This window comes from Podarcis filfolensis, assembly GCF_964270895.1.
Source record: "Podarcis filfolensis genome assembly, chromosome: 1".
NCBI lineage: Eukaryota > Metazoa > Chordata > Lepidosauria > Squamata > Lacertidae > Podarcis > Podarcis filfolensis.
In genome coordinates, this window is record NC_139604.1 from 45,031,585 (window position 1) to 45,057,108 (window position 25,524).

The 25,524-nt window shown below is 42.0% G+C and overlaps 2 protein-coding genes across 12 annotated transcripts in view; one reads left to right on the forward strand and one right to left on the reverse strand.

Moving 5' to 3' along the window:
- Positions 1 to 4,165: 4,165 nt before the first annotated feature.
- LOC310749296 (tetraspanin-6-like) lies at positions 4,166 to 22,653 on the reverse strand. Of its 2 annotated transcripts, none has more exons than XM_083585976.1 (7): positions 22,567 to 22,653; positions 12,582 to 12,770; positions 10,892 to 10,966; positions 8,841 to 8,936; positions 8,143 to 8,292; positions 4,732 to 4,815; positions 4,166 to 4,354 (listed from the first exon to the last, which is right to left on the reverse strand). In XM_083585976.1, the coding sequence occupies exons 2-7, from the start codon at positions 12,750 to 12,752 to the stop codon at positions 4,286 to 4,288; spliced, it is 645 nt and encodes a 214-aa protein (XP_083442102.1). In that variant the 5' UTR covers positions 12,753 to 12,770; positions 22,567 to 22,653; the 3' UTR covers positions 4,166 to 4,285. The 2 variants fall into 2 exon arrangements, with proteins under 2 accessions (XP_083442102.1, XP_083442101.1); XM_083585975.1 differs by lacking the exon at positions 22,567 to 22,653 and adding an exon at positions 13,980 to 14,426.
- An 18-nt stretch (positions 22,654 to 22,671) lies between these two features.
- The window catches only part of MYLK (myosin light chain kinase), a 184,216-nt gene continuing 181,363 nt past the window's right edge, over positions 22,672 to 25,524 (forward strand). For 2 of the 10 annotated variants that reach the window (XM_083583780.1, XM_083583782.1), the window contains exon 1: positions 22,713 to 23,190. The gene's annotated coding sequence lies outside the window, so the exon portion shown is untranslated. Of the gene's footprint in view, positions 23,191 to 23,811; positions 24,074 to 25,524 lie in introns of those variants that run through there. The other 8 variants (XM_083583779.1, XM_083583791.1, XM_083583781.1 and 5 more) reach the window with 6 other exon arrangements.

Genomic DNA, 25,524 nt, shown 5'->3' on the forward strand with positions numbered 1-25,524 from the left:
ATAAACTTAAGACAGACCACCAAAAAAGCCCAACCTGCAATCATGGTTTTTAAGTTTTACTTAACAGCTCTGTATAGGTATGACTAACCAGTATTACTAACTTCTGTATTGCCTCAAGGTGGACTGTATGCTGAAAGAGGTACAGTATACGATATCTATACCCACAGGTAAGTGGGTATAAAACTACAACCAGAGCCGAACTGCTTGAGACAAATTCAGGATCTTGGATTTTGTCATATTCCTTGTCCTAATTAAAATTAAACTACTGAATTGTTCTCAACAGGGCTCTGCAGGGCAGCATGTCCAAACTTCTCTCGGACCTCACTGTGGACACTGCCAAACCAAAACAGGAAAGAAGTCTGTCAAAAGCACTCTTGGAAATTCATGAGAAACAGCTGCAGGCCGACGCATACCCTCTAAGTGATTCTGTAATGAGCTACCTTAAAAAGTTAGAAACCAGTCCTATTCTGGCAGAGCCTGTCTTACCAAAAAGTAAGACGAAGGTACCAGGTGAAGGATATGACATGAGGGCAACTGAAGACCCTCCTCAAAACAGCCCTATTGCAGGGGAAATAGTGGCTCCCAAAAGCTTTGCCTTTCTAAAGCCTGAAGTTGAAGCAGCCAGCAATTCAAGTACTTTGGTAGAAGGGCATGGGCCGGATGAGACTATTTACATTCCATTGAGTAGCAGTCCATCTCGGAGACCAGCTGCAGCAGCTGAAAGGACAGATACACAGTGTCAAGTTCCCCCAAAACGGGACTGTAACTTTGGGTTGGCCAATTCCAAGCAGCCAATTAGGTTTGAGATGCCGGGCAACAATGCAAAGGCCGTTGATAAATTGTATGGTAGCTTTAGTCCCAAAAAGACTGCGGAAAATAAGTCTGAAAGTAAGGGGAAGACAGCAAAGCTGGAGGGAGACAGATGCCAAATGCAGCCAAAAGAAATAACAAATGAAGCTGCTAAAATGATTTCGGATGATCCAGATGGACTTCAGCCTGATAAATTCTTTTATGCTTCTATTCCACATCAGAAAGGAAACACACAGAAAAAAGGCCCTGGTATTTCTGTTCCTGACTCCAGTTTCTCAACTTTTGACTGGATGTCTGGAAAATCTGAATGGACTATATCTTCCTTTTCAACATTCACTTCTAGAGATGAAGAAGACTTCAAAAATGGTCTAGCAGCCTTGGATGCAAACATAGCTAGACTGCAAAAGACTTTGCAGAATAGTTTGAAAAACACAGCAAGTCCTTAATGCACTATTTCAGAAGAAGCTAGAGAAATGCTTTCCTTGAAATCTGGTTATTTTATAGCATGTTTGTACTTGTATAACTTTTGAATTGTTGCTGTAACACTTTTTTTTTACTGACAAGATGAAGAGCTGTTTTACTGGCAAAAAATTATTCATTACTTAAATGAAGATTAAATCTGAAATATTCCTGTAATTTTTAATTTTAAAATGTAAATAAATGTAAGTTTTCTAATAAATTATTAATTATTTGTTAATAAATTGATTGAATCTACTGTTTTTCTGTGGGCTTTATTTACCATTAATTTTTCATCTAAACACCACCTCAAGCTTGATTTTGTACTTCAGAAAGTGGTGGACTCTCCTTCCTTGGAAGTTTTTAAACAAATTGGATAGCCATCCATCAGGGATTCTTTAAGCTGTGATTCCTGCATTGCAGGGGGTTGGACTAGATGGCCTTTGGATTTCCACACACAATTCAACACTGGAGGCAATTGCCTTCATTTTTTCCTTGTTCCCTTTGTTCCCACCATCAACAGACACCCTTTTCACGCATCTGAATATAGAGAGGGAGGAATGAGGGAGCAGCTTTGTTTATATACTTGACCTCCATATATTCACCACAAAGGCCTGAGCAACCTTTGGGCAAAAACTGAACAGGATCCCTAGAATATAGAAAGCAGCATGGGGGGGGGAGTGGGAATGTTTGCTCAGGTCTTGTAATGAACATGGAGGTTCTTGACACATTCAAAGGACATCTGAAAATCAATTGAAACCTACCACTAGAAGAGCTTTAAACCACTGCTGGGTAAAAATATGGCATTTAGCCTATATTGAAATGCATTAAAGGATTTTGAAGTTAATTACATTTGAAATAGTGATGCCAGAGAGGTAGCCTGGTTTACTGAGATCCCAGTTTACAGAAACAGTAGAATATTAGCTTATCAGGCCTAAATCTTTCAGTGCAGCACTGTAAGGTTTTAATCATACAGAAGTTCATAAGGTGGTGGGTGAGAAAAGATTAAACAGCCTTCCCCTTTTGGGAACATTGAGCTTGATGAAATCAAAAGCTTGCATTATATTTAAGAATCCGATCGAAATCAAACCAGTATTGTACTATTCCTGTGCAAAAGATGACAGCTTGCGTTTTAGCCCCAATCTTTATTCCCATTTCCACACAATTTTTCATTATCTCGGATTTGATTACCATTGTCCCAGCCATCAAACTAACTGAGGTGATGTCTTGTCAGTTCCTATTACCAAGACTGCTGTAGTTCAAAAACTGCAAGGTACTAAAATGACTTAACATCATTTTCCAGGTGTAGTTAGTTGTTTCTGAAAGGGGACAAGAGAGAGAGGAAGAGTAGGAAAGGAAACTTCCAAAACCACTGCCTTCATTTCTCAGAACAACTTGTATAAGTTATTCATTATACAGTACTAGAATGAGCTTATAAATAGAAGCTTTGTTGTTGAAGCTAGAAAACTTTTACATAGTTAAGTTTTTAATTATAAACATAGTTATCCTTGTCTGCGGAGAACAGCTGTATTACCAGCACGTCACAGTGAGGGGTGGCTCAAGATACTTGGTTGCTTGAGGGGAATAAGGTCAAGACAAGACTCTGCCCTTCCACCGGTCATCTTTCCATGTGCAGGAGCCAGCTGGACTGGCAGTTGGGACAGGGTCTTCCATTGCCCCTAAAAGCAACAGACTAGGTTCAAGCCAGAGGCAGCTAGCTCATTTTACTTCATGGTAGAGCTGCTCCTGTACACACACACACACACACCACTTCCTCTAAGCAGGGCATATATCCTTTCATGGAAAAAAAATTGATCAGTGCTCCTCAAACTGGACTGGAGAATTAGCAGTGGGCCTCAGGGTCACAGCCTGCCTGCTGCCTCCTCCCTCGCCTGACTGCCAGCAGAACCCCACCAGCACACGGCATCATCACATGTGGAAGTGGAAGTAGGTTAGAAGGCAAGGTGGTAGGACAGAAAAGCAGAGGAAATAAGGGAAATGGACAATTGAATGGATGGATGGACTGGCTGGCCAAGTGTGGAGGAAGGAGGGTAGGGATGACTGGGCGGGGAGGGCAGGAAAGCAACCCATGATTATGATGCTGATGAACCTTCTGGCCACACACACAGAGAGCCCCCCCTAAATCTTCCTTCCCACCTGGTCTCCAGCTGAGCCAGAAAGCTTCTACTGCCCAGCTCCAAGGTAGCAGCTACCTTCTTCTTTGGCGATCACTCGAAGCTGAGTAAGATTGTCTTCCATAAACACAGTTTTAACAATGAGTCCATATCTCATAAGGACAAGCAAGCATTGGGCAGTTTTGCTGAGAAGTCAACAGTAGTGTATGCATAACAAGTAAAGATGGTTGGGAGATGGGGAACTACACACACACACACCAAAATAGGAAAGAAGCAGAGAAGAGAGATAAACTTACTAAGAGAAAGAAATAGAAGTAAAAAAAAGAGCACGAAGGAAGAATGAAAGAAACTGGTAGCTTGGGGTAGGTCCAGAGGGCACATGCTAAGAATGGAATTAAGAGTGGAGAAGAAAGCATAGGAGCTGCATAAAGACACAAAGAGGCAACGTGTGGGGTGAGTGGGTGAGGACCTATACAACAGCAGCACCTCTGCATAAAATTCTGCCTGAAATGGGGAGGTGGGTTCATAATATCTCCAGAGCCACTATCTCTGTCTTGAGAAAAGCTGAATTGTGCCAGGAAGTTCCATAGAAGGAACTCACGAATAACTTTTTTAGCAATTTGCAAAGAGGGATCAGATAGTGAGAGAAAGTGATGCAACAAATGGTGCTTCCATCCGCAGCCATTTTTTGAGCAGTAGGTCTCAATTTGTATAACCATTTGAAATGGGCCATGGGATGGTAGAAAGTTTGAGAACTACCACACTGGAGTGATGTAAGTATTTTATTTATGCACTACACAACAAGCAGGACCCCCCAAAAGTGCAGAACCGTTAAATGTTTTCTTCCAATCCCAGCTGCAGAATTCACATCAGCTTCTTGAAACTTATTCAATATGTTCATAATTTTCTTTTAGCGTTCTTAGCAGCAGATAGCAAAATGGAATCCCAAATAGCTAGAAAGAAAGCACAGAACATACAGAAATTTTAGGATTGGGTATTTGGGTACTTGAAACACAAAGAAGGAAGACACAATAGCTAGACAGTAATCAGAACTACCGTATTTTGCTCTAGATGTATTTTTATATATACACTGGGGCAACCACTTGGCTCATTGCTTCCAATGTGAAATATAGGGATTGTCACCTTACATTAGAAAAAAACACTTTTAGAAAACCCAAATGCATCTGGCTGGTACTTATTTCTAAATTTCGAAAGCCTGGCTCTCACATTTGTCAACATCAACATCAAATAGCACCCCCATCTATAGTGTTTAAATCTAGAGCTACTTGATAGACCAGTCTAACACTTCAGTTTAACACTTCATGCTTACCTGTGCAACTCCAGCAAAAATCCCAACCCCGCCAAGTATAGCAATCTGCTCTTCAACCCAATTATTCAGTTTTAGAACACACCCCTGGAGAAAGAAAGAGAAAAACCTGATATTTTAATTGCTGCAAGGGGCACCTTCAAAATCAAAGGCAGAACTTTTTAAATAAATGAAAATCTAAGTTTCACATTGTGATTAAGATTCCTACACACACACACACACACACACACACACACAAAGGGGGAGGGGGGAGGGAGAGAGAGAGTCTTCAAACAGAGGCTCCAGTTCTTTTTATTCCTGCTGTCAAATTATGAGAGAAAGTAGTGACGCCCATCATTAAATCCACAGGCACCATTCCTCGACTCTCAACTCCCGCCAGTGTTAGCTAAATCATATCCCCATATCTTCTTAAAGGCAGTAGGTAAGGGGACCATCACAAGAGGCAAAAAAGCTGATCTCCTCTACCCACCTCCCCAAACTGGTTGATAGATGGGAAAGTCAGCAGTCATTGCTTTTTTTTGCATGGGAAACAGATGGGGAAGCCTCCAAGAGTTAAACAACAAGAACGAGAACCTCTAGCTACAAATGAATTAATGCCTCCCCCTCTTCACGAGAAAGAATCAAGGTGGAATGCAATGTCCAAGCCAGCTTGGAAGGTCTGGAGGTTTTGCAACATTAAGACTCATTTATCAAGCACCAGATCAGCGCTTAGAAGCAACTATATATGCAGTCTAAAACAATGTAGATCATTGTCTTTTAGAAGTTTTTATCTGGAGAGCCCAGCCATGCCACATTCCTAACCTGGTCCTTCATTTAAGAGCACTTCTGGAGGCTGCTACCAAGAGTGCTGGGACCAAAGTCCCGAATCAGTTTGTGATTTTCAAACACTCAGTGAAATCCAAAAGTTACTGCAACAGAAACTTAGACCTGGCATGCGAAGAAAGTGTTAGCAAAGAAGTCACTTTAAAATGAACCAGCCCAGAAATGGCTAATGGTGAGAGATTATCAGCAGATATTTCCTTTACGTGAGCCACGCTTCCCTGAATGGGCAACCTCCTTCCTGTCTGGAAGATGGGAGTATAAGTTCTTCAGCATCAGCATTTAGAATCTGGGCAGAGTAAGATCACTGGGAGTTCAGTGGGAGTTTCAGGAAACTCCTACATAATTAGTGATTGTGCTGCTAGCTTCAGTGCACTATGCTTGCATTAATGTTACAGGAATACAATGTGCGTACCCTCTCATCTCAAACCTTGTGCAGGGTTACACCACTGAACATCCTGCTATTTATGTAAATAGGACTGGTCTCTTTTCCCTTTCATAACAGTACATTGAGTTTTGCTTCGTTGTATCTGAACACCAAACAAAAGTGTTGGAATTCCAAACGTTCCCCATCAACTTAGAACTCAGGACAGATCTAAAGGATGAGGATGGTAGCCTGATGTTTTTCATGCATATTAAGTATTCCAAGATGTGCTGGTCACACTGAGAAATAAGATGTCACACCAAATTTGGTTGGGCTCACTCTGGTATGTGTGGTGGGGTGTACACATTATAGACAGCTACATTAAGAGACAGGCGATTTAATGTGTTCTCTGTACATGCAACAGCTCTTTCTGTTCACAGATGCATTGATGTAAAATGTGCACTCTATTTACTCATTTCATTTAACAAAACGTACACACTGCTTGTGATTTACAAACAGCAATCTAAAACACTCATTTTAAAATACCAATGAAAGCAAACCTTAAAAATAAATTGACAAAATGTCAAAATATAAAATCGGCTATTTAAAAACAATATTACAAACTGTCGCATTGAAGGATCATTTGCTTGCAAGTGCTGAATGGAAATTATGTCGCACTTGTAAAAATGCAAGTTCCATAGACTGAAATGGCAGAGTGGGCATATATTGCTTTAAGTAAACATATATCCTTTAAGTAAACTGGTCCCAAGCTGTTAAGGGTTTTATATAGTAATAGTGACACCTTAAATTTGGCCTGGTAACAAACTGGCAGCCAGTGCAGATCTCAGTGCAGGTGTTATATGCTGATAAGGTCTCCCTCCTGTCAGCAATTGTGCTTCATCATTCTGCGCTAACAGTAGTTTCTAGACCAAGCACAACAGGAGCAACACATCAAGTTCATTGCAGTAATTCAGTATTTACATGTGCTTGGACTACTTCTGGTTAAGCTATACCAGTCCAGGAACAGCTGCAGCTGCCACACAGGGTTGAAAAAATGTGCTCCTACCTAGGCCTCCAGACACACAGCTGACTCCAAAATCACCCCCAGAATGCAAGTCTGCTCCTTCAGAGGGAGTACCTAGAGATGGGAATTGGCCAATTTCTCAGAGGCGGGAACCACTCACTCAGAGCACCTCTATTTTGCTAAGATAGAGTTTATTTTCCCTTATCTGGTCCACCACTACATCTAGGCACCAGTCTGGGGCTCACAAGACCTCTCCCAATTCAGATTTTATGGAGACAGAGATGAATGACATCAGCATACTGATGGCATCTTGCCCCAAATCTCCTAATTTCGCTCTCAACAGCTCCATATAGATTGTTATAGCACTGGGAATAAAATAGCGCCCTGTACTCTCTGCCTGGTGTGCTCTGGTCCATGGGGTCACGAAGAGTAGGGCACGACTAAACAACAACAACACTCCTCTGTAGCAGAACTCCAAGGGAGACAAAAAACACACTCCCAATGTTACTCTCAACTATGCCTTATAGCCAGGGGTTGGGGGGTCAAGAGGACACATGGTTGGGCATATAGCCACAAGCAAATAATAACAACAATTTATTATTGGTACCCTGCTCATCTGTTTGGGTTGCTCCAGCCACTCTGGGTGGCTTTGAGCGTATATAAAAACCTTACTAAAACATTAAACCTTAAAAAACTTCCCTATACATATGTCCACATCATCAGGCCACATAATCTGAAATCAGTTCCACAACATGTCACAGACTATAGAATTGGATGCTTCAACTGAAGCTGCAGAGTCAAGATAATTCAGAAGTCGGGTGACTTTATCCTCACAATGTGCAGCCAGTTGTTCACAGTAGGCCCTCAAAGGCTCCAGGGGGCCCTTCCCCCACAAGGGGAATCGGCAATCTCTGGACCACCTTAAATAACTCTGCTGGTTGGCTACTGGAGGCTGCAATGCTGGCTGCAAAATGTGCCCACATCACGGACCACACTGCCACTTGGTAGACATGATTATGTGCATTAATCTGTGTTTGGTTGACTTTAGAGGGAGACTTGCACTCTAGTTTTTGCCTGGCTCTAACCCATTTTATTTGCTAGCACATCCCTAACTGGTTGCCCACTTTGAAGGATATTAGTTTCAAACACACATTTCCCTTAAGAGACAAGACATGCAAGATGTGGTTTTTGACACTATGACATTTACCTGCTGGTTAATGCCTGCTGTGTCTTTGCTTAGATCTGTGATGCAGTTTTCCACAGGTACTCTGCAACAGCTTATTGGGACAGATGAAGAAAGAGATCCAAATTTTGTGTTCAGCCAATCGGTATAGTTCTCTGCACCACAGCATTGGAACTAGAGTGGAAGGGAAAGGGATTTAGGTTGGTAAGCAGTGGAACAGATAGTGTGGTTGTTGATGAAAGCCTAACAACTCTTCTTGACAACAGCAAAAAGTATGAAGAAAGATTCTACTTATACTAATATGCTATTCTGCTAAACAGGTAATCTGAAGGTGCTATGACAATTTGTCACAGCCATAGGGTGAACACTAATTTCTTTTACTCCCATTGTCAACTCTAGCTAGACAGGTTTTCCAAGGGTTTTATTTTAAGCCCAACAAAGTCTTTTTCAACCAGAGAAAATGGTGGGACAGAAAATCTCAAAAGGCAATCATTCTATCATGCCATCTTCAAAGTTGTGCCTCCTTGACTTAGAGGGATTCTTCCCTTTTCTTTCCAGGACCAGTGGGTTTTCTGGTCTAATCCAATAGCCTTTAGATGGCAGCATAGAAAGACTAAAAAAAATATATTGTTATTCACGCTTGAGCTTCTTAAATGTTACCAGAATACTGGGCTTCACCATTAGTTCTCTGGTCTTTATAACTGAAAAGAAAGTTTGCTTACCTCTGTCTGTAAAGAGTCCACCCCTTTGGTGATCTGCACTTCTTCATTATATTTGTCCAATGTCTTCAAGGTATCGCTCAACAAAATCTGGTGCAACTGCATTAACACACACAGGGTTTTCCAAAGGCAGGAGAAAATAATTTGCATGGAGGGGGGTAGAGCTAAGGAGAACCATTTCTTTTTATGAAAGGACTTCAAGCACACAAGTGGAAGTTGTGTCTTAATCAATCAATCAATTGGACTCTTACTGAGTGGGCCCTTTCCCTCCACTTAGCTTGGCTCCCACAATTCTGGCCATGAAAGTTTAGGCAAGAACAGCATTTGGTACGCTAGAAGGATCCATCTAAAATAATCACTTAAATTAGGACTACACAATATTATCTTTTCTGTGTAGCAGGTAAGGAAGAGAAAGGGAAATTCAAACATCTGAGAGACACTGGCACATTCAACAGATGGATCATTAACAAGTTACAAGGTTCCAAGCATAATTACTAGGCTGCATATTACTTTACTGCTTCCAAGCTAACACCCCTTTTGTACATCAACTTGCAACACATAGGGTCTCACTCAAGGCAGAAGCAGGAATGGAAATCCATTTATATATTTTGGTTAAGGAAGCACTTCTTACACTAGCTCTGGAGAAAAAATGGGTACCATCTGTGGTATAGTCTAACATTGTGCAGAAGTGTTTCCGTATTTTCTCTGGTGTTTCAGTTTAGTGGCAAACCCTATGAAGACATGACAGGCACTAATGTTTCTTGCAAGACTTCTGGTTTAACGCATTTGCTTTCTGAGGTTTGTCCACCTTACCAACTGGGAAATGTAGCCAAGACAATTTATTTTCATACTTTCTCCCTCAGCCTTTCTATTCCATATTTATTGAGCACATTGTAGGCAGTTAAAAGCTTACACACTGTTAAATATCCCAAGAAAAACTCAATTCAATGCTGAAGATTTAATTAAAAATGGAATGATGTGTTAGGAAGCATTTATAAAGCAAATATAAAAGAACCACATCAGGACCACCCTCTCAAATTAGAGGAATAACCTGAAGGCCTTCTGTAGGTAGAGACCAACACGTATAGAGGATAACCAGGGAAGACTTGCCCCACCAGATTCAATCCTACTTCTATCCACTGAAGCAAATAGTATGTGCTTCAGACTAAGAACATGGGCTTCAGGACTGGGAAGATCTCTTCATTCCACACCAGTTTTGACCAAAAGGCCTGTTCCAGTTACATGAATTAGTAGACCACGGCTGGTTTTCAGGCTATTTTGCAGGTGGGATTCAATCACATATTGGCAAATTCAGGTTGGAGTAGTCTTCTAAACCTGCTGCCCAAAACTAAGACACATGGGCAGGTAGGCTATGTGACCGAGGGGACAATTCAGCAGTAATTAATTATTATTATTATTATTATTATTATTATTATTATTATTATTATTTGTACCTCACCCATCTGACTGGGTTGCTCCTTTGGGCGGCTTCTAGCAAATACAAAAACTTAATAAAACATTAAATATCAAAAACTTCCCCATACAGGGCTGCCTCCAGATGTCTTCTAAAGGTTGTATAGTTACTTATCTCCTTGACATCTGATGGGAGGGCATTCCACAGGGAGGGTACCACTACTGAGAAGGCCCTCTGCCTGGTTCCCTGTAACCTCACTTCTCACAGTGAAGGAACTGCCAGTAGGCCCTCGAAGGTGGACCTCAGTGTCCAGGCTGAAAGCTGGGGGTGGAGACGCTGCTTCAGGTATACAGGGCCGAGGCTGCAAGCACAAGCTATTGGATTGGGAACGTTTATTTAAAAAGGTTTTTGTTTTATTGGAGGGGGACTGAGAAGGAAAGAAATACCTCCTTGCTGTGGAAGGTGGTAAGCACAGGAGTGTTATGCATCGGTTCGAAATAATAAAATATGTGCCCATCCCACTTACTGCAATTGCCCACTTCTCTTTGAGAATATTGACTTTAGGTAAGACTCTAGTTCTACATCTTTCCAACACCCAAAAACTATTTAAGGTGGTGCCTTGTTTTAGCACAAAACTTACCTTATGTCTGTAAGTGTAGGCGACAGCACCAACTGAGATTTCAAGTACCAACAGTGCCAACAATATGCCTATGAACTAGAAACGAAGAGTTGCTTTCAGCTTAAAGGTCATTTTCTTAACAACAACAACAAACATCAGGATTGTGCTAAGTGGTTTTTTAAAAATAATTGCAGAAAATTGCATTGGTGCCCTCATTTTTTTCTTATTTATCTACCCAGGTCTCCCACATCCCCTAGTCTAATTTTAATTTATCTGAGATGCCAAGTTGATTGTATGATGCCTACAGAGCCAAATTCAACATTTTGTCCATTATCACTGGCACCAATATAGATTAAGAGATGAAGTCACACTTAGGACTAGTCAAAATCAAATGGCTGATCATATTTAAGTTCAGCCTTCAGGTCCATACATGGTAAATTAACCTGCTGTGGTTAAAGTGTATACCACTGTTTATATGTTCACTTCTAAAACAACATATTTTGGGGCATGTGTTCAGTATTAAAAGCCAACAGGCACACACTCGGATGGAGTAGTTTTCCCAGCTGAACAAGAGAACAGGGTTTGAGATGAAGAACAGTTACCTACATAGGCAGGATTTTTTTACTTATCACAAAGTATACTCAAAAACTCCTTCATATAAGATATGTACACATTAGCGGCTTAAAACACAATGCATTTGCACATTGCTAAGTACACCAGAGAGGTGGCAGGGATACCTGTTTGGTACCCCCTCCAATTCCCATTCATGAAGTTGTCACCCGCACACACGCTGCCATCTGTGAATTTGCAATGGATGTCTCAAAGTTACACACCTCAGCTTGTCTGCGAATGGAATGTGGTTTAATTTGCCTTTTGGATTGAAGCTGGTTTGAGGGAAATCACATCAAACAGCAGTTTTTCCTCAATAAACCATAGGATAGCTCTGCATTGTGGGTAATGTGGTGTGTACACGCAAGCCAGGAATGGGAATACAATAGAGGCAGAATAATGGCTAATGTGTACAATGGTACCTCGGGTTACATACGCTTCAGGTTACATATGCTTCAGGTTACAGACTCCGCTAACCCAGAAATAGTGCTTCAGGTTAAGAACTTTGTTTCAGGATGAGAACAGAAATCGTGCTCCGGCAGCGCAGCAGGAGGAGGAGGCCCCATTAGCTAAAGTGGTGCTTCAGGTTAAGAACAGTTTCAGGTTAAGTATGGACCTCCGGAACGAATTAAGTACTTAACCCGAGGTTCCACTGTACATGGCCTATGGTCTTCAGAAGGTTTTTACTTGCTCTAAAGACGGGTCATTATACCGTTTGCTCTGAACCTAATCTGTTTTGAGTGAGGGTGGGGAAATCAATTGTGCAAGATTACTAGTTTATTTCTTGCCTATTTCTTATGCTTAGGCAACAATACATTTATTATTTGTGGTTGTCAGGACGGTTGCCTAGCATAGTTCTTCCTGTGGGTATTACAAGGAATTAAAAGAATGGGTGAGAGACCTAAGCGCACCTCCCCATTGAATTACACAACCCAGATAAGAAAGCACTGCAACTTTAAAAAAAACAATTCAATTACAGTATGGCATCTCTTGACCCAGCCCTCCTCTGTGCCTTCAGAAGGGTAGAGGTTAAGATTCAGCTAAATTTAAAGGCCTACTCATGCTTTGGATCTGACTTAGAAATCTGGGTATCATTACTTACCAATTTGATCAAGTTAGGACTGTGTTTTAGTAGAGCAACTTTCCCAAAGGCTGACGAAAGGACGACAAGTGTGCCAATAACTGTTATGATCACAGGGACTTCTGAAGCAGCATCATTTATCACTACATAGATATCACGGAGCTTCACCTGAATAGATACTCCAGTGCACATTAACACAACTCCAGAGACCTAGAACGTTAAGAGTCAATAAAAGAAGCTGTGAAAGCTTACTCTTGAGGAAACATGCATATTAGTCACACAGTTTATAATAATAATTTAAAAAATGACAAACAAGCATTGTGTAACTTATTAAATTGCCCCCTAGTCTCTGCATTAAGGAATGCTTTATTTTCCCCATTGTAAATCTGATTGCAAATGATCAAGCCTTGGTGTATCATCCTGCATGGGCTGGCTGTTCCTATGTAGAATATAAAAGCTAATTTATATCAGTACAGTACTCTTTCAGGCTTTGTTTTTTTTACCAGTTCTAAGTTGCATCATGGAGGGCCTGGACTTGTACTGCCTTTCCGTTTCACCCATAGCAGCTCTTTATCTCAATATAAATACAATCAGTTTTGTATTCATCCTTTTTCTTAAGTTTTGTGTTGCATAAGCACTTCTTTTTAGGAAGGAGGCCAATAGGAAAGTCTGACTTTCTCATTATGTCTCAATACAAGGGGAGCCAGTGTGGTTAAAATGTTGGACTAGGACCTTGGAGACGAGGGTTCAAATCTCCAGCTTGCCATGAAGCTCGCTGGGTGATCTTAGTCTAGTCGCCGCCTCTCAGGCTAACCTACCTCACAGGGTTGTTATGAGGATTAAATGAGTTGGGGAAGATCCCCATATGCTACTTTGAACTCCTTGAAAAATGGTGGGATATAAATGCAATAAATATAATAAAAATAAAAAGAAGAAGAATGATGCCTACTAAGAACCCAGTCCTATTGAACACAATGGGTTTTACTCATTGGGGTTAGGATTACAGCCTTATTTTCTCAAAAACGGGGAGTGTATAATTTTTGTTAAACAACACTGGATGACCAAGCAGATTTTAATAGAACTATTTTAACTTGTTAAAAGAGGCTATGTTCATTAACACTGTACAACTTGAAAGGTTGCTAGAGAATTATCTAGAGTACTTTTTACACAGAAACCTTACAGTGACATCTTAAGACTTCTAACCTATAGCAGTTACAAATCTATACAATTATTGGAAAGCACAGCAGTAGAACAACTAAAACAAAACCAGAAGCTGATTGCACACAAACACAATTCAATTTGTAAGCACAAAGAATGTTTGACTCAACAACAAAAAAGCTATGTAATAGATTATACAGCTTCTACTCAAATCACTACATTTCAACACAAAATCTAAATATGCCACTAAAAGTAACTTACCCAATAAAAGAAGATAGCCAGCCAAAAACAAATTTTAACAAATCTTTCAAAATTACTAATCCCTTTTTCATTCATCTTGCTTACTAACTTCTGTCTTACACCTCCTGAATAACCAGTAGTGATGATAGATATACTAACTCTAATGTGCATTCAATTGTTGCACATGTCACCAATTTCAAGTTAATTATCCTTTTAATGGAAAATGTCAAGTGCTTTATAGAGAGGAACAGGTTTGTTAAAAGTCCTAAATCACTTATTCTGGAGTAGTGTGGTAAAGCAAACTAAATCAGCTGTGGTCACATAATGCATTGCTCCTGAAACAACTTGTTCCAGACTTCTATATGTTGAATTACCAGTCACTATGTAGGGATAGAGATCACTTCTCATGCCTTCTAATTATCAATACCAACATCCATAAATAAATGAAGTAAGACACTTGTGCATAGTCATTAGCTGTGTACAAAAAATAAAATAAAAAAGCAATCTGGGTGACAAAAAGTAAAGGGAGTTGTGTTGGCTCTTCAGAGAAATTCAACTTACAAAATAATTGAAAAGCTTTAAAGAGTTCTGCAGTATCAGAAAATTTGTTCACTACTTTCTCTGGTCCTAAGGAAAAAATTTGTCCTATTGTGGATTTTTCAATCTGAATAGTAGTACACTGCAGAATAAATATAGGAAGGAAGCTATCATCAAACCCTGATATTTTAATGGCTGTTATTCTGAAAGCATCTGGGCTTTATCATGGAAGCTGTTGCAGAATCTGAAATACTGAAAAGTTCAGGAATGTTTTTTAAATAGAATAAAGGATCTAGTTCTCATGGTTGTGGTGAAATGCTTAGAAAACAAGCTTTGCCTACTGATGTAAAATACTGCTTCCATATGCCATTGCAAGGAGACCATGCAGTCCAAGTCCAAACAGTCATTAGTAGTATTCTCGAAGCTTTTCAGAGACAAGAACACCTAATTGTGACTTGCTCTGCAATAGATGCACCAACAGACCATTAAAGCCAGAACTCAAACATTTTTTTCTCATCATTGACTTGTCTTAAATAAATCAAACTAACTTATTAGATATTGTTGGTGAAAGGTGATGCTAATTAGTGTTGTTATCTGCCACTGCAATTGCAAATACAGTATTGACTATTTTTTTAACTAATAAATTAAAGAAAGAAATCAGGCCATGTTCCAGCTTGACCAGAGGGGGGATTCCTGAGTCTGTGCTTTGCTTTTTTTAAAAATTAAAATCTCAGGACTCAAAAGTATCTCCGTTTAGCAACCGTCCTTTGCCAGCAAACAACAGCTTGTATTGGCGTGGAATCAAAGCTGGGTGCAAGAACAGCCATGTCTGCACCTGCATGGAAAAATTACTAGAACTTTCTTGCCAGTGTACATTAATATTAACAGTCTGTTTTTCACTCCCCCCCCCCCAAGTATGAACCAGCTCCCAGCATTTTACCACTGTGTCCCAGACCATGTCTCGGCTTTTATGTATATGAACAAAGCAATAATAATGGCCATACGCAGAACCTGGCAGTCCTGCTCTTGGCAGGAGAAAGTCTATGGGGATGTTATTATTATTATTTAAGCCTACAGAGCTCCAGCCAGTGCAAGTGTTGAAGTTCAGCATTTTTGTGGCTTGCAGGCATTAGAAAGTTAGGCATTCCCAGCAAGCTAGCACCCCCCCACACCGTCCAGCACTCTAGGCACGAGAGTCAAAAGAATATTTTTGGGGGATTGTACTGTAGTCAACATTCCAGATATCACTGAACTACAACTCCCATCAGCCTTACCCAGTATGGCCAATAATCAGGGATGATGGGAGTTGTAGTTCACAACATGGACTACTCCTGTTTGTAACCTCTGGCTCCCTTGCTAGGTTTCTGAAAATATTGCTGGAACTTTAACAGAATGAATCTCTCCCCTCTCCAGGTCTATCTTTCTGTCTTTCATTGCACTCGTGCTGGCAAAGCAAAGAAAGCGACTGAGTACTGTAGATGGAGCCTCAGGTGTGATGCTGATATGCCGTGTGTGGCAATGTGAAGCAGAGTCCTTTCAGTGGTGGCATCTAATCACCTTTCCAGGAAATATTCACCTGATTCATGCTTGGGTTGACAGGCTAAGGCTCTGCAAATTCAGAGGGCCTTAGGTTCAGAATACAATTAGCCGTCCTTATTCCTTATCTGGGTATGCTGTGCTTTTTTACTGCTGCTGTTTCCTTTTTGTTTGAAATAGCTTTGTTTTTATACGGTTCAGCAAGGCAGCTCAATAGATTCTGAAGGATAATTATATAAGATGGATTCTAAACATTTTTAATTAAATGCATTTAATATAAGTGAATCTTAACATACAGGGGTCCTAAGCACTTTAAATGTAAGCAATGTGTGAATTGTTCCTGAGAGATCTGAGTATTCCAGGTTTCTTTGCTTTTAGTGGATTAAATGTAGAATGCCTAGAATAATATTCTTTGACCCTGATTGTAGTTGATCTCTTCATTACCAGTCAAGCATTTTACATGCAAATCCAGGAATGTCACTATTCCATTGTTCACATTTTCAACTCCAGCTGCTTAGATAATTGACTTCATTTGCGATTAAAGTGTTTCCATAATAAACAAAAGGTTGTACATGCGGTGCCATTTCAGAACCTTTTTACTGCTGGTAAGCTAGAGGAAGAGGCTCTCCTCTGTAGTTCTGAAATGTCTTCAGATTTCATGAGGCCAAATTGCAGGTGTGCTCCAGCATGACACATGACAAAAAGAAACATTTTGATTCTAAAAAAAGAGAAGAGATTTAGGGCATGAACCAGTGAAAGTAAACCCCTTACCAGCACAGTCCTATGGCGATCTATTCAGAAGTAGCTCCCATTTAATTTGATTGGGCTTTCTCCATGGGTGTGGCAAGGATTTGTTTTAGAGGGGGGCAGAACCAAGTTATTTGCAATGCAGTTGGTCAGTTAGTTAGGTATTTTTATTTATTTACTTGACGGAGGGGGCAGCTACCTCCCTGCCACCCTCATGGCTATGCCCACGGCTTTCTCCCAACTAAATGTGCATAGTCTAAATCCTGTTTACTCCGATATGAGAAATAAGCAGGTATAAGAGATAAAATTGTAGAGTTGAAAAGGGCCATGAGGGTCATCTAGTCCAACCCCCAGCAATGCAGGAATCTTTTCCCCAATGTAGGGCTCAAACCCACAACCCTGAGATTAAGAGTCTCGTGCTCTACCGGCTGAGCTATTCTTCAGTAACACACAAGACAATACATATGCCACACAGAACAAAATATAATAGGACAGAACACATGCAAACATTAGATAATGTACTCCCCACAACACAAGCACCACATAGGACACAACAGAATGCAATACAATGCAGCACACACAAAGAATGTGCAAAATTGTCACACATTGTATGGCATTATATCCTACAGGGTTGCTCATCGGTGGAGGTATAAACAACTTTAGTAATGGAAATGCTCACACATGTACCAGAACAGTTAGCAACAGCCTTGGTGCTTAGTTGGGTATATATGCACAGAAGTTAACAACACTGGGTGGTATTGTCATGTGTAACCAGGGTTGCCACCCATCCCTAGAAAAATGTGATCATTTGTTTGAGAAAAGTGTCACCTATCCTGTTTTGACGCCTTTTTCATGTATTCAGTCTCTTCTTCCTCCCCCAAACTATGCAGGCAGAGGGTGGGTCTGGTGGGAGGAGGAGAGCGAGAACCTGAGTGGGGGATTGTGCGGGCAGAGAGTGGGTCCATGAGGAGGAGAGCTGAGAGCTGAGAGTGAGAGATGGCTGTGTCAAAGAAGTCTTAAATCTACATTGCTCTTGCAACAGTAGTTAAAGGACCCTGCATAAACATCTTCAACTCACATCCACACCACTCCATATCCTGTGGGATGTTATTATTACTAGAGCAGTCATTTTCCTGTTGCCTAGAATGGACCCATAGGGGAATGTGGCTCCAGACAAGGGAGACAGGGAGGATGTCCTGTGTGTGATCAGGGAGATGTGCATGACTCTAGCTGACCAGATAAAAGGGCTGGCCACGCAACCATCTCCCCCTTGGACTCTTGCTCTCCTGGCTCTTAGCCAGCGCATGGCTCAACCTTCACATGGGATGGAACCCACAAGCAGAAAGTCTGAGATGTAGCTCAGACTTCTTTTCACTGTAACCACAAGATAAAGCCTGCCTTCAGATTACTGCTGTGAGATGAGTGTGAGTAAAACTTTGTTCTTACTTTTAAAGACGACTGTGTTGTGTTATTATTATTTTAAGAGGGAAATAAAGGGGAAACATACCAGGGACAAGCCAGGCTGGATTGCTTAATTAAAGGATTCTAATGAATCATCAGCTTGCTTCCAATAAGTTGCAAAGGGAATGTGCTCTGCTGTTTACTCACTAGCGTAAGTATTAGTAAGGAGGGATAATATCAAAACAATATATCCTCTCCTACCTTCCTTAACATTCTCACATATCCATTGCTCGTTTTTACTGTAACTCATTTTAGGCATCTCTGTTCCTAATCTTCTGATAATCATCTCTGAACTGCAGTATTTACAGTTCAGCTTCAATCATCTGCTTCCCTAAACGCATCCACTCAGTAACTTTATCCTGCTTTTTGTTTCATACAGAAGCCGCTTTAAAATTCTCCTTGGGGTTTGTAGCCTATAAGCTTGGAAAATTGCAAGTATAGTGGTACCTCGGGTTACAGAAGCTTCAGGTTACAGATGCTTCAGGTTACAGACTCCACTAACCTAAAAATAGTACCTTGGGTTAAGAACTTTGCTTCAGGATGAGAACAGAAATTGTGCAGCAGCGGCGCAGGAGGCCCCATTAGCTAAAGTGGTGCTTCAGGTTAAGAACAGTTTCAAGTTAAGAACAGACCTTAAGGTACCACTGTATCACCATTAGGCCAAAGAATGTGCCTTAACAAGGCATAAGCCCATCAGGACTCTGCTTCCTAAACATGCCTCTGTAGCAGCTGTCTGAAAAATGTTTATAGCTTTCAAAACAATAAGTGACCAGTTAGGAGCAACATAATATATTAAGGGTCCACAGCCAGGACCCACATCCTGTGCCTTCAACACTGTACTTCCATAATGAGTAAACAACAGAGTGGCAGTTTCAGGACTAACAGATTTATTATAGCATAAAGTTTTTGTGTGGAAACTACTTTCTCAAATACATGTGGTTAGTTTTTAAGCAAGATTCCATTAAACACTTTTTTGTGTGTGTTTGCTTCTGCAAACACAACCCTGAAATTGGAGGGTGAGGGGAGCTGAATCATTACAATAAAAACATTTTTAAAAAACAACTCCAAACGTAATTAACTGACCAACAAGGGTGGTTCCAACTATATACTCTTCCACCTCTATCCCAGGTATGTGTCTAGGTAGTTTGTTGGCTCAAACAATGAGCCAGCCTAGGCTGTTGAAGCCTTCTACTGTTGTTGTTTAGTCGTGTCCGACTCTTTATGACCCCATGGACCAGAGCACGCCAGGCACTCCTGTCTTCCACTGCCTCCTGCAGTTTGGTCAAACTCATGTTGGTAGCTTCGAGAACACTGTCCAGCCATCTCGTCCTCTGTTGTCCCCTTCTCCTTGTGCCCTCAATCTTTCCCAACATCAGGATCTTTTCCAAGGAGTCTCCTCTCCTCATGAGGTGGCCAGAGTATTGGAGCCTCAGCTTCAGGATCTGTCCTTCCAGTGAGCACTCAGGGCTGATTTCCTTAAGAATGGATAGGTTTGATCTTCTTGCAGTCGGTGGGACTCTCAAGAGTCTCCTCCAGCACCATAATTCAAAAGCATCAATTCTTCAGTGATCATCCTTCTTTACGGTCCAGCTCTCTCACATCCATACATCACTACTGGGAAAACTATAGCTTTAACTATACAGACCTTTGTTGAGGATCACTGCCTTGTCATGGTGAAGGGGCTTGAATAACTAAGAGAAGCTATGAGCTACGCCGTGCAGGGCCACCCAAGACGGACAGGTCATAGTGGAGAGTTTTGACTAAACGTGATCCACCTGGACCAGGAACCGGCAAGCCACTCTAGTATCCCTGCCAAGAAAACTCCATGGACAAAAGCCTTCTACTATTCCAACCCAATTCCTCTTTATCTTTCAGGTTCAGAGTTGCTCTTCCGTTCTGCTGTTCAGTTTCAGAACCTGCATACGTGGGTATGAAATTCTTAACACAATAATATAAGAAGAGCCTGCTGGATCAGGCCAGTGACCCATCTAGTACAGCATCCTGTTCTCAGAGTGGCCGCCCTGATGCCTGTGGGGAAATCTGCAAGCAGGACCTGAGCAGTTTCCAGCAATTCTGAAGCATTACTGCCTTTGACAGTGGAGGCTGAGCACAGCCATTGTGGTTTGTAGCCTTTGGTAGCCTTACACTCCATGAATATGATCCTCTTTTAAAGCCATTGAAGCTGGTGAACATCACTGTCTCCTGTGGAAGCGACTTACCATCTGCTTATCAATTGCACAGCATACTTCTCCCTAACCTTGGGAGGCACTTGGGCAACTGCCAAAGGTTTCCTTGTGGCTGGGTGTGGAATCTGGATGCAAGAAGGTGGGGTCACCTCACCAGATAAAATCACAGCAATCAGATTATTTGGATCATTTCTGGAGAAAATATACTGGTTTCAGTTTATTGCCTCATCCACCCCCGCGCTCAAATTCCCTGACAAAAGTGGGTGGAGGGAAGGAATATAGCACTGGTACTCTTAGCAGAAAGCTTGGTTTAACGTGTGTGAGGGACATGACAATTCAGATTCAGTTCATTTTCAGTACCGTATGGTACCTAGTGATAAAAGTAGCATGTTCTTCCATCAAAACCCCTTTACCCACAAAACCATATGGAATAAATATGGCTGGGTCTAGAGCCTTTCTTCCAAAGTTGCCCTTGGCTCACATGTGAATGATGTCATGAGTTAAAAGAGCGAAGGACAAATATTCAATGCCTGGCCTTATGTACACAAACAAAAGTTATAGCATGAGTGGACTATTTCTAGAGGCTTATCTCCTGTTTGTAGTGTTTACACATCTAACTGCTTTTACAACATGCTCAAGCAAACTTTGCAGTAATGCAAATAAGGAGGTGGGGATTCTTTCCTTTCCTTTCACCTATAGTGATCAGCCAAATGCCCAATACAAATGATAAATGATGAGGCATGTAGGAGCTGTAGGCAAGGTAATCTCTCAGTGTCTGGTAATCATCATGGTGTAGTGGTCAGTGCTGGACTTGGACGAGGGAGACTCATGTTTACAAACCCATTCATCTATGAAACTGACCAGTCATGTATCTCAACCTAACCTATGCCAGAGGACTGATATGGGGAGGAAAACACTGGGGTGGAGAAGAACCTTGTATTGACCGAGCCCTTGGGACAGGAATGTGGAACCTCAGGGCCAGGGGCCAAATGTGGCCCTGCAAGCCTCTCTCTCTGGCCCTTGGGACTCTCCCCAGCTACACCCCTCAGGGGCCCTGCTTTGCACTCTCCTTGAGGGCCAATGTGTCCTTGAACTTCTTGCCTGCCTGGATGGACAACAGAGAGGAATATGTGAGTGTATGTAGAAACCAGCCTACAGTGAAAACAAGATTTTTCCCTAAGCTTACTTTTTTCTTCTATTATTCTCTTATGATTTGGATTAAGTCCAAGCAACTGCAATCCTTGCAGGCAATTAAATTATATTATTTTTATGAGTAAACGTCCTAGGATAAGAGGAAAGCAGCTATATCTCCCCTTGAGAGAGGGGGTGGAGGGACTTCCTAATGTAGAACTTTATTATCTTGCCCATCAAATAAGGCATATTGTTCCTTTTATTTTAGAAGAAGATACCAAACACTGAGTTCAAATAGAAAGGGAAGTAGCAGATGGTCTCCCAGTATCGGTGTTCCTTTTTTTTGAAACAAGGATTTAGAACCAGTCTAAAGGTGGATAATAGATTTACTCCAACTATGTTTAACTCCCGGAAGGCAAAAGCAGAAGTGTTGGAACCAGCTTAATCACCTTTTATTTCCCTGGTTTTTCGCCCACTTTTTATAATAGGAATTGTAGGTATGATGGGGATGGGGGATGGAGGGACAGGGAACTACATTGTGCGTATCCGTTCTATGATAATGGTGTTCCGCTTAATTTATTGGAAGCTTTTAAGCAGAAGTTGGATGGCCATCTGCCATGCATGATCTAGGTGTGATTCTACATTGGAGGGGGTTGGACTAAGTGACCCCCGTGATCCCTTCCAACTCTACAGTTCTACCATTGGTAGCCTAGCCACCATTTTACAGTGTCCAAATTGCCTTACCACTGTTGTTCTCTAGTTTTTTGTTTTTTTTTTTAGAAAATGATGGTTACCACTCATAAATAACAAATAAACAAAAATGGAATGGAGAGAAAATTCAGAGAAAATTCATCAAAGTGGCCTTTTTCTAAGGTAGTGAGAAAAAGAAAAAATTCAGGAAACTTTATCAGGAAAAAAATGAGAAATCTTGGCTCAGCTATAGTTAGAAAAGATGCACTCATTATTATTTTTGTAATGACTCCTTTCTTGCATTGACAATAGTCATCTACTCAAATAATGCGAAGGACGCTTCTTCGGTCTTTTTGTTTTTTGAGGGGATTCCACCTGTGACAACGACAACGGAATCTGGTGCGCACGCCCCTCGGGTTTCTTTCAGGTCTGAGGCGACGCTGCCTGCGCTATGGATCACTAGTTGTTAGCGGTGTGATCTTCTGTGTGTCTCTCACGCCGCGCCGGTCTGCTCTCCACTCTGCACCTCCAGCCTTTCCTATCGCATCGCATCCCCGCCTCGTCTCCCCCTCCCACTGGCTGCAGGTCACAAACGCTTGTTGTCAAAACTGCGAGCAGTCCGTGCAGAAGGGCTGCTGGCTGCTGCTGCTGCCGCCGCCTCTGATTACCTCCTCCGCCCCCCACCCCGCTTTCAGCCACATGCACACGCACAAAAACCGATGTCCCGCCTGCTCCCAACTCCTGCAAACATTTCCTAATAAGGCTCCCCAGGCATTAAACAGCCCACGTTTTCGAAAGGGGCAGCCTTGGGGAGTTAAAAGGGAGCCGTCTGGACCGTGTCGCTAAGAAACTGAGCAAGCGGGGACGGTGCGAGAGCGCGGGGGACTGAGATCCGGCGGGAGTTTCTAACTTGACTGGCGGCGGCAGCAACCAAAGCGATCGCGGTGAGTCTCTCCCTCCCTCTTCTCCATTGCCTCGGATGATGCGGGTCTCTTTCCCCCGATTCTGGTCACCTTAGGCTAAATGCAGGCGAAGAGAGATTTAACAATAATAAAGGCTAGAGCGCGGTAGTGAATATGATGCGCCTCTTTCCACGTTGAAACGTGGGCTTTGGTTTTTTAGCCATCCTCCCACAGTGCGTTTGCTTAGTAACTGAGGCTGCAGTCCTTCCTAACCAATCCTTTGTAATCCTAAAGCTCCAGATCTGCTGTGGGAGGAAATCCCGTTTACCACAGGGGGAGTTTCTTCCAGCCGCACCCCCTGTAAATCTGTATGAAACAGTGCTGCAATCCTGCCTTAACCCTGCTTGGCTTACTGGGATTTACTTCCGAGGAGACGTGCTTTTGACTCGCGCTTGCGCGTTTCGTTTAACTGATCTCCCCCACCTTTGTGGACCTTTCAAAGGGGGGGGGGGATGGCGGGCAGAGAGTGCCCTGCGGTTGCAGCAACAGCAGCTCCCCATTCACAAAGATGTTTTCTCTCGCACCTAATTGAAAAATGCCAGCAGCCGTCTAGTGGTGGAGAATGAATGCAAAGGGGGCGGGGAGAGAGAGGCGGCTTGGGCTGGTGCAGCTATAGCTCTGGCCGGGCGTGCAAAGCACAAAGCCTCTTGGCGTTTGCTTTGGTTTGCCACTGGCTTGGTGTTGGAAGTGACTGTGTGTGCGCGTGAAACGTGCAGGTTGCCTTGGAGCAGTGACTGCCTCTTAATTAATAATGGCGCGAGGGGGACTGCTAGAGCGTCTCTGTGGAGGGAGCGTTTGAAGGGAATCGCTGAGGTGACGAGGAGGGAATCTTGGTTGGCGCGCAGCTTGGGAAGAAACTTCTCCGGTTTGTTACTTGAAGCCTCTGGCTTTTATTTATTTATTTCCATAATCTGTGCAGCGAAGGTCACCATTACTCATCGCCCTCTGCCTGAAATGTGCAACTTCTGCTGCTGTTCCCCTTTTCAACTTTCTGAAAGTATCGCCCTGTAGGAGCCTCGATGTGTGGGAACTATCTGAACTGACTCATTCAATTGTTACTTCTGTCTCAAGTGAAATACTAAGCCAGAAGTCTGTTTGAAAACAACTCCTCACATGACCTGAAGGGCCACATTCTCCCACCCAACACATGCCCACAACCAGGCACCATCCTTCCTCCCCTCTCCGTACAAATCCTATCAATTGTTCTGAATCATTTTGATGAACACCAGTTTCCCCAACTTCTTTTTCCTGGTGTCTGTGATCAACAGCAGCTGTTTTGCTTCCTGAATATCCCGCTATAATAGGTTTTAAAGAGGATTCGCTATCTGGGACTAATGTCTGATATATTTCAGTCACAGATTCACATAGCAAAGAATATTGACTTTTATGCATGCTTGACTTGAACACATAAGGAATTATTCTGGGCAATTCTGGGCATACTTACATGGGGATAAGTCCCATTGAGCCCTGAATTGATGGTTTTATGGGATTTACCTAGGAACAGACATGCATAGAATTGTACTTGGAAGTGCACTAGCCTGCTGTTTGTGCCTTTGTAATATTGTATTGTATGGAGTGTTGTTAGGTGTTGTGTAGGCTGCATTGGAACCAGCAGAAGTCCTGATAAAGTCCTGACGCACACAAAGCTTTCTTTGGTGACAATATTCACTTGTACAGAATACCAACACCTCTTTTTTTTTGCTGCCCATGACCTCCATTTTGTGCTGACACCCATGACACTCGATATATGAGTACTTTCACCTTGTTGTTGTTTTAAATAAAAAAACAAGGTGCAAGTACTTATATATTTGTTTTTTTAAAAAAAAACAACAACACTGCACAAACCTGCTTTACAAAGCAAGGGAATAAAAGGAACTAAGACCAATGTCTTCTCAATCCAGTAATCTTGATTAAGTGATATGGAAGAGATGGGGAGCAAAAATAGCACCTTCAGCTGAAGTCTGTTGAGATACAACATGTTTCCAGGGGGCAGGAGCTATGTGTACTTGTGCATGTAATGATAGTGGAATGCTATGGCCCTTTCAAATAGTATACTTTTTAGACATGCAAGTGGTGCCTACTAAGCAAGGACTCCTGAAGCAAAACATAATGTGCGAGCCAGAAGTACATAGTAATCACTCTTGGGTGCACTGGCTGGGAAAAGTGCTGCATTACTTTCAGGAATCGCTGCTAGCTGTACTTGCCATTAATTGCAGTATATGTTATGTTTCTTCAAATGAGCATGTGCCTGAAGTTGGTGGTAGGTATGGAGAAAAAAGTTCTTGGGTAATGGTCCACTTACATGCATTTTAAGGG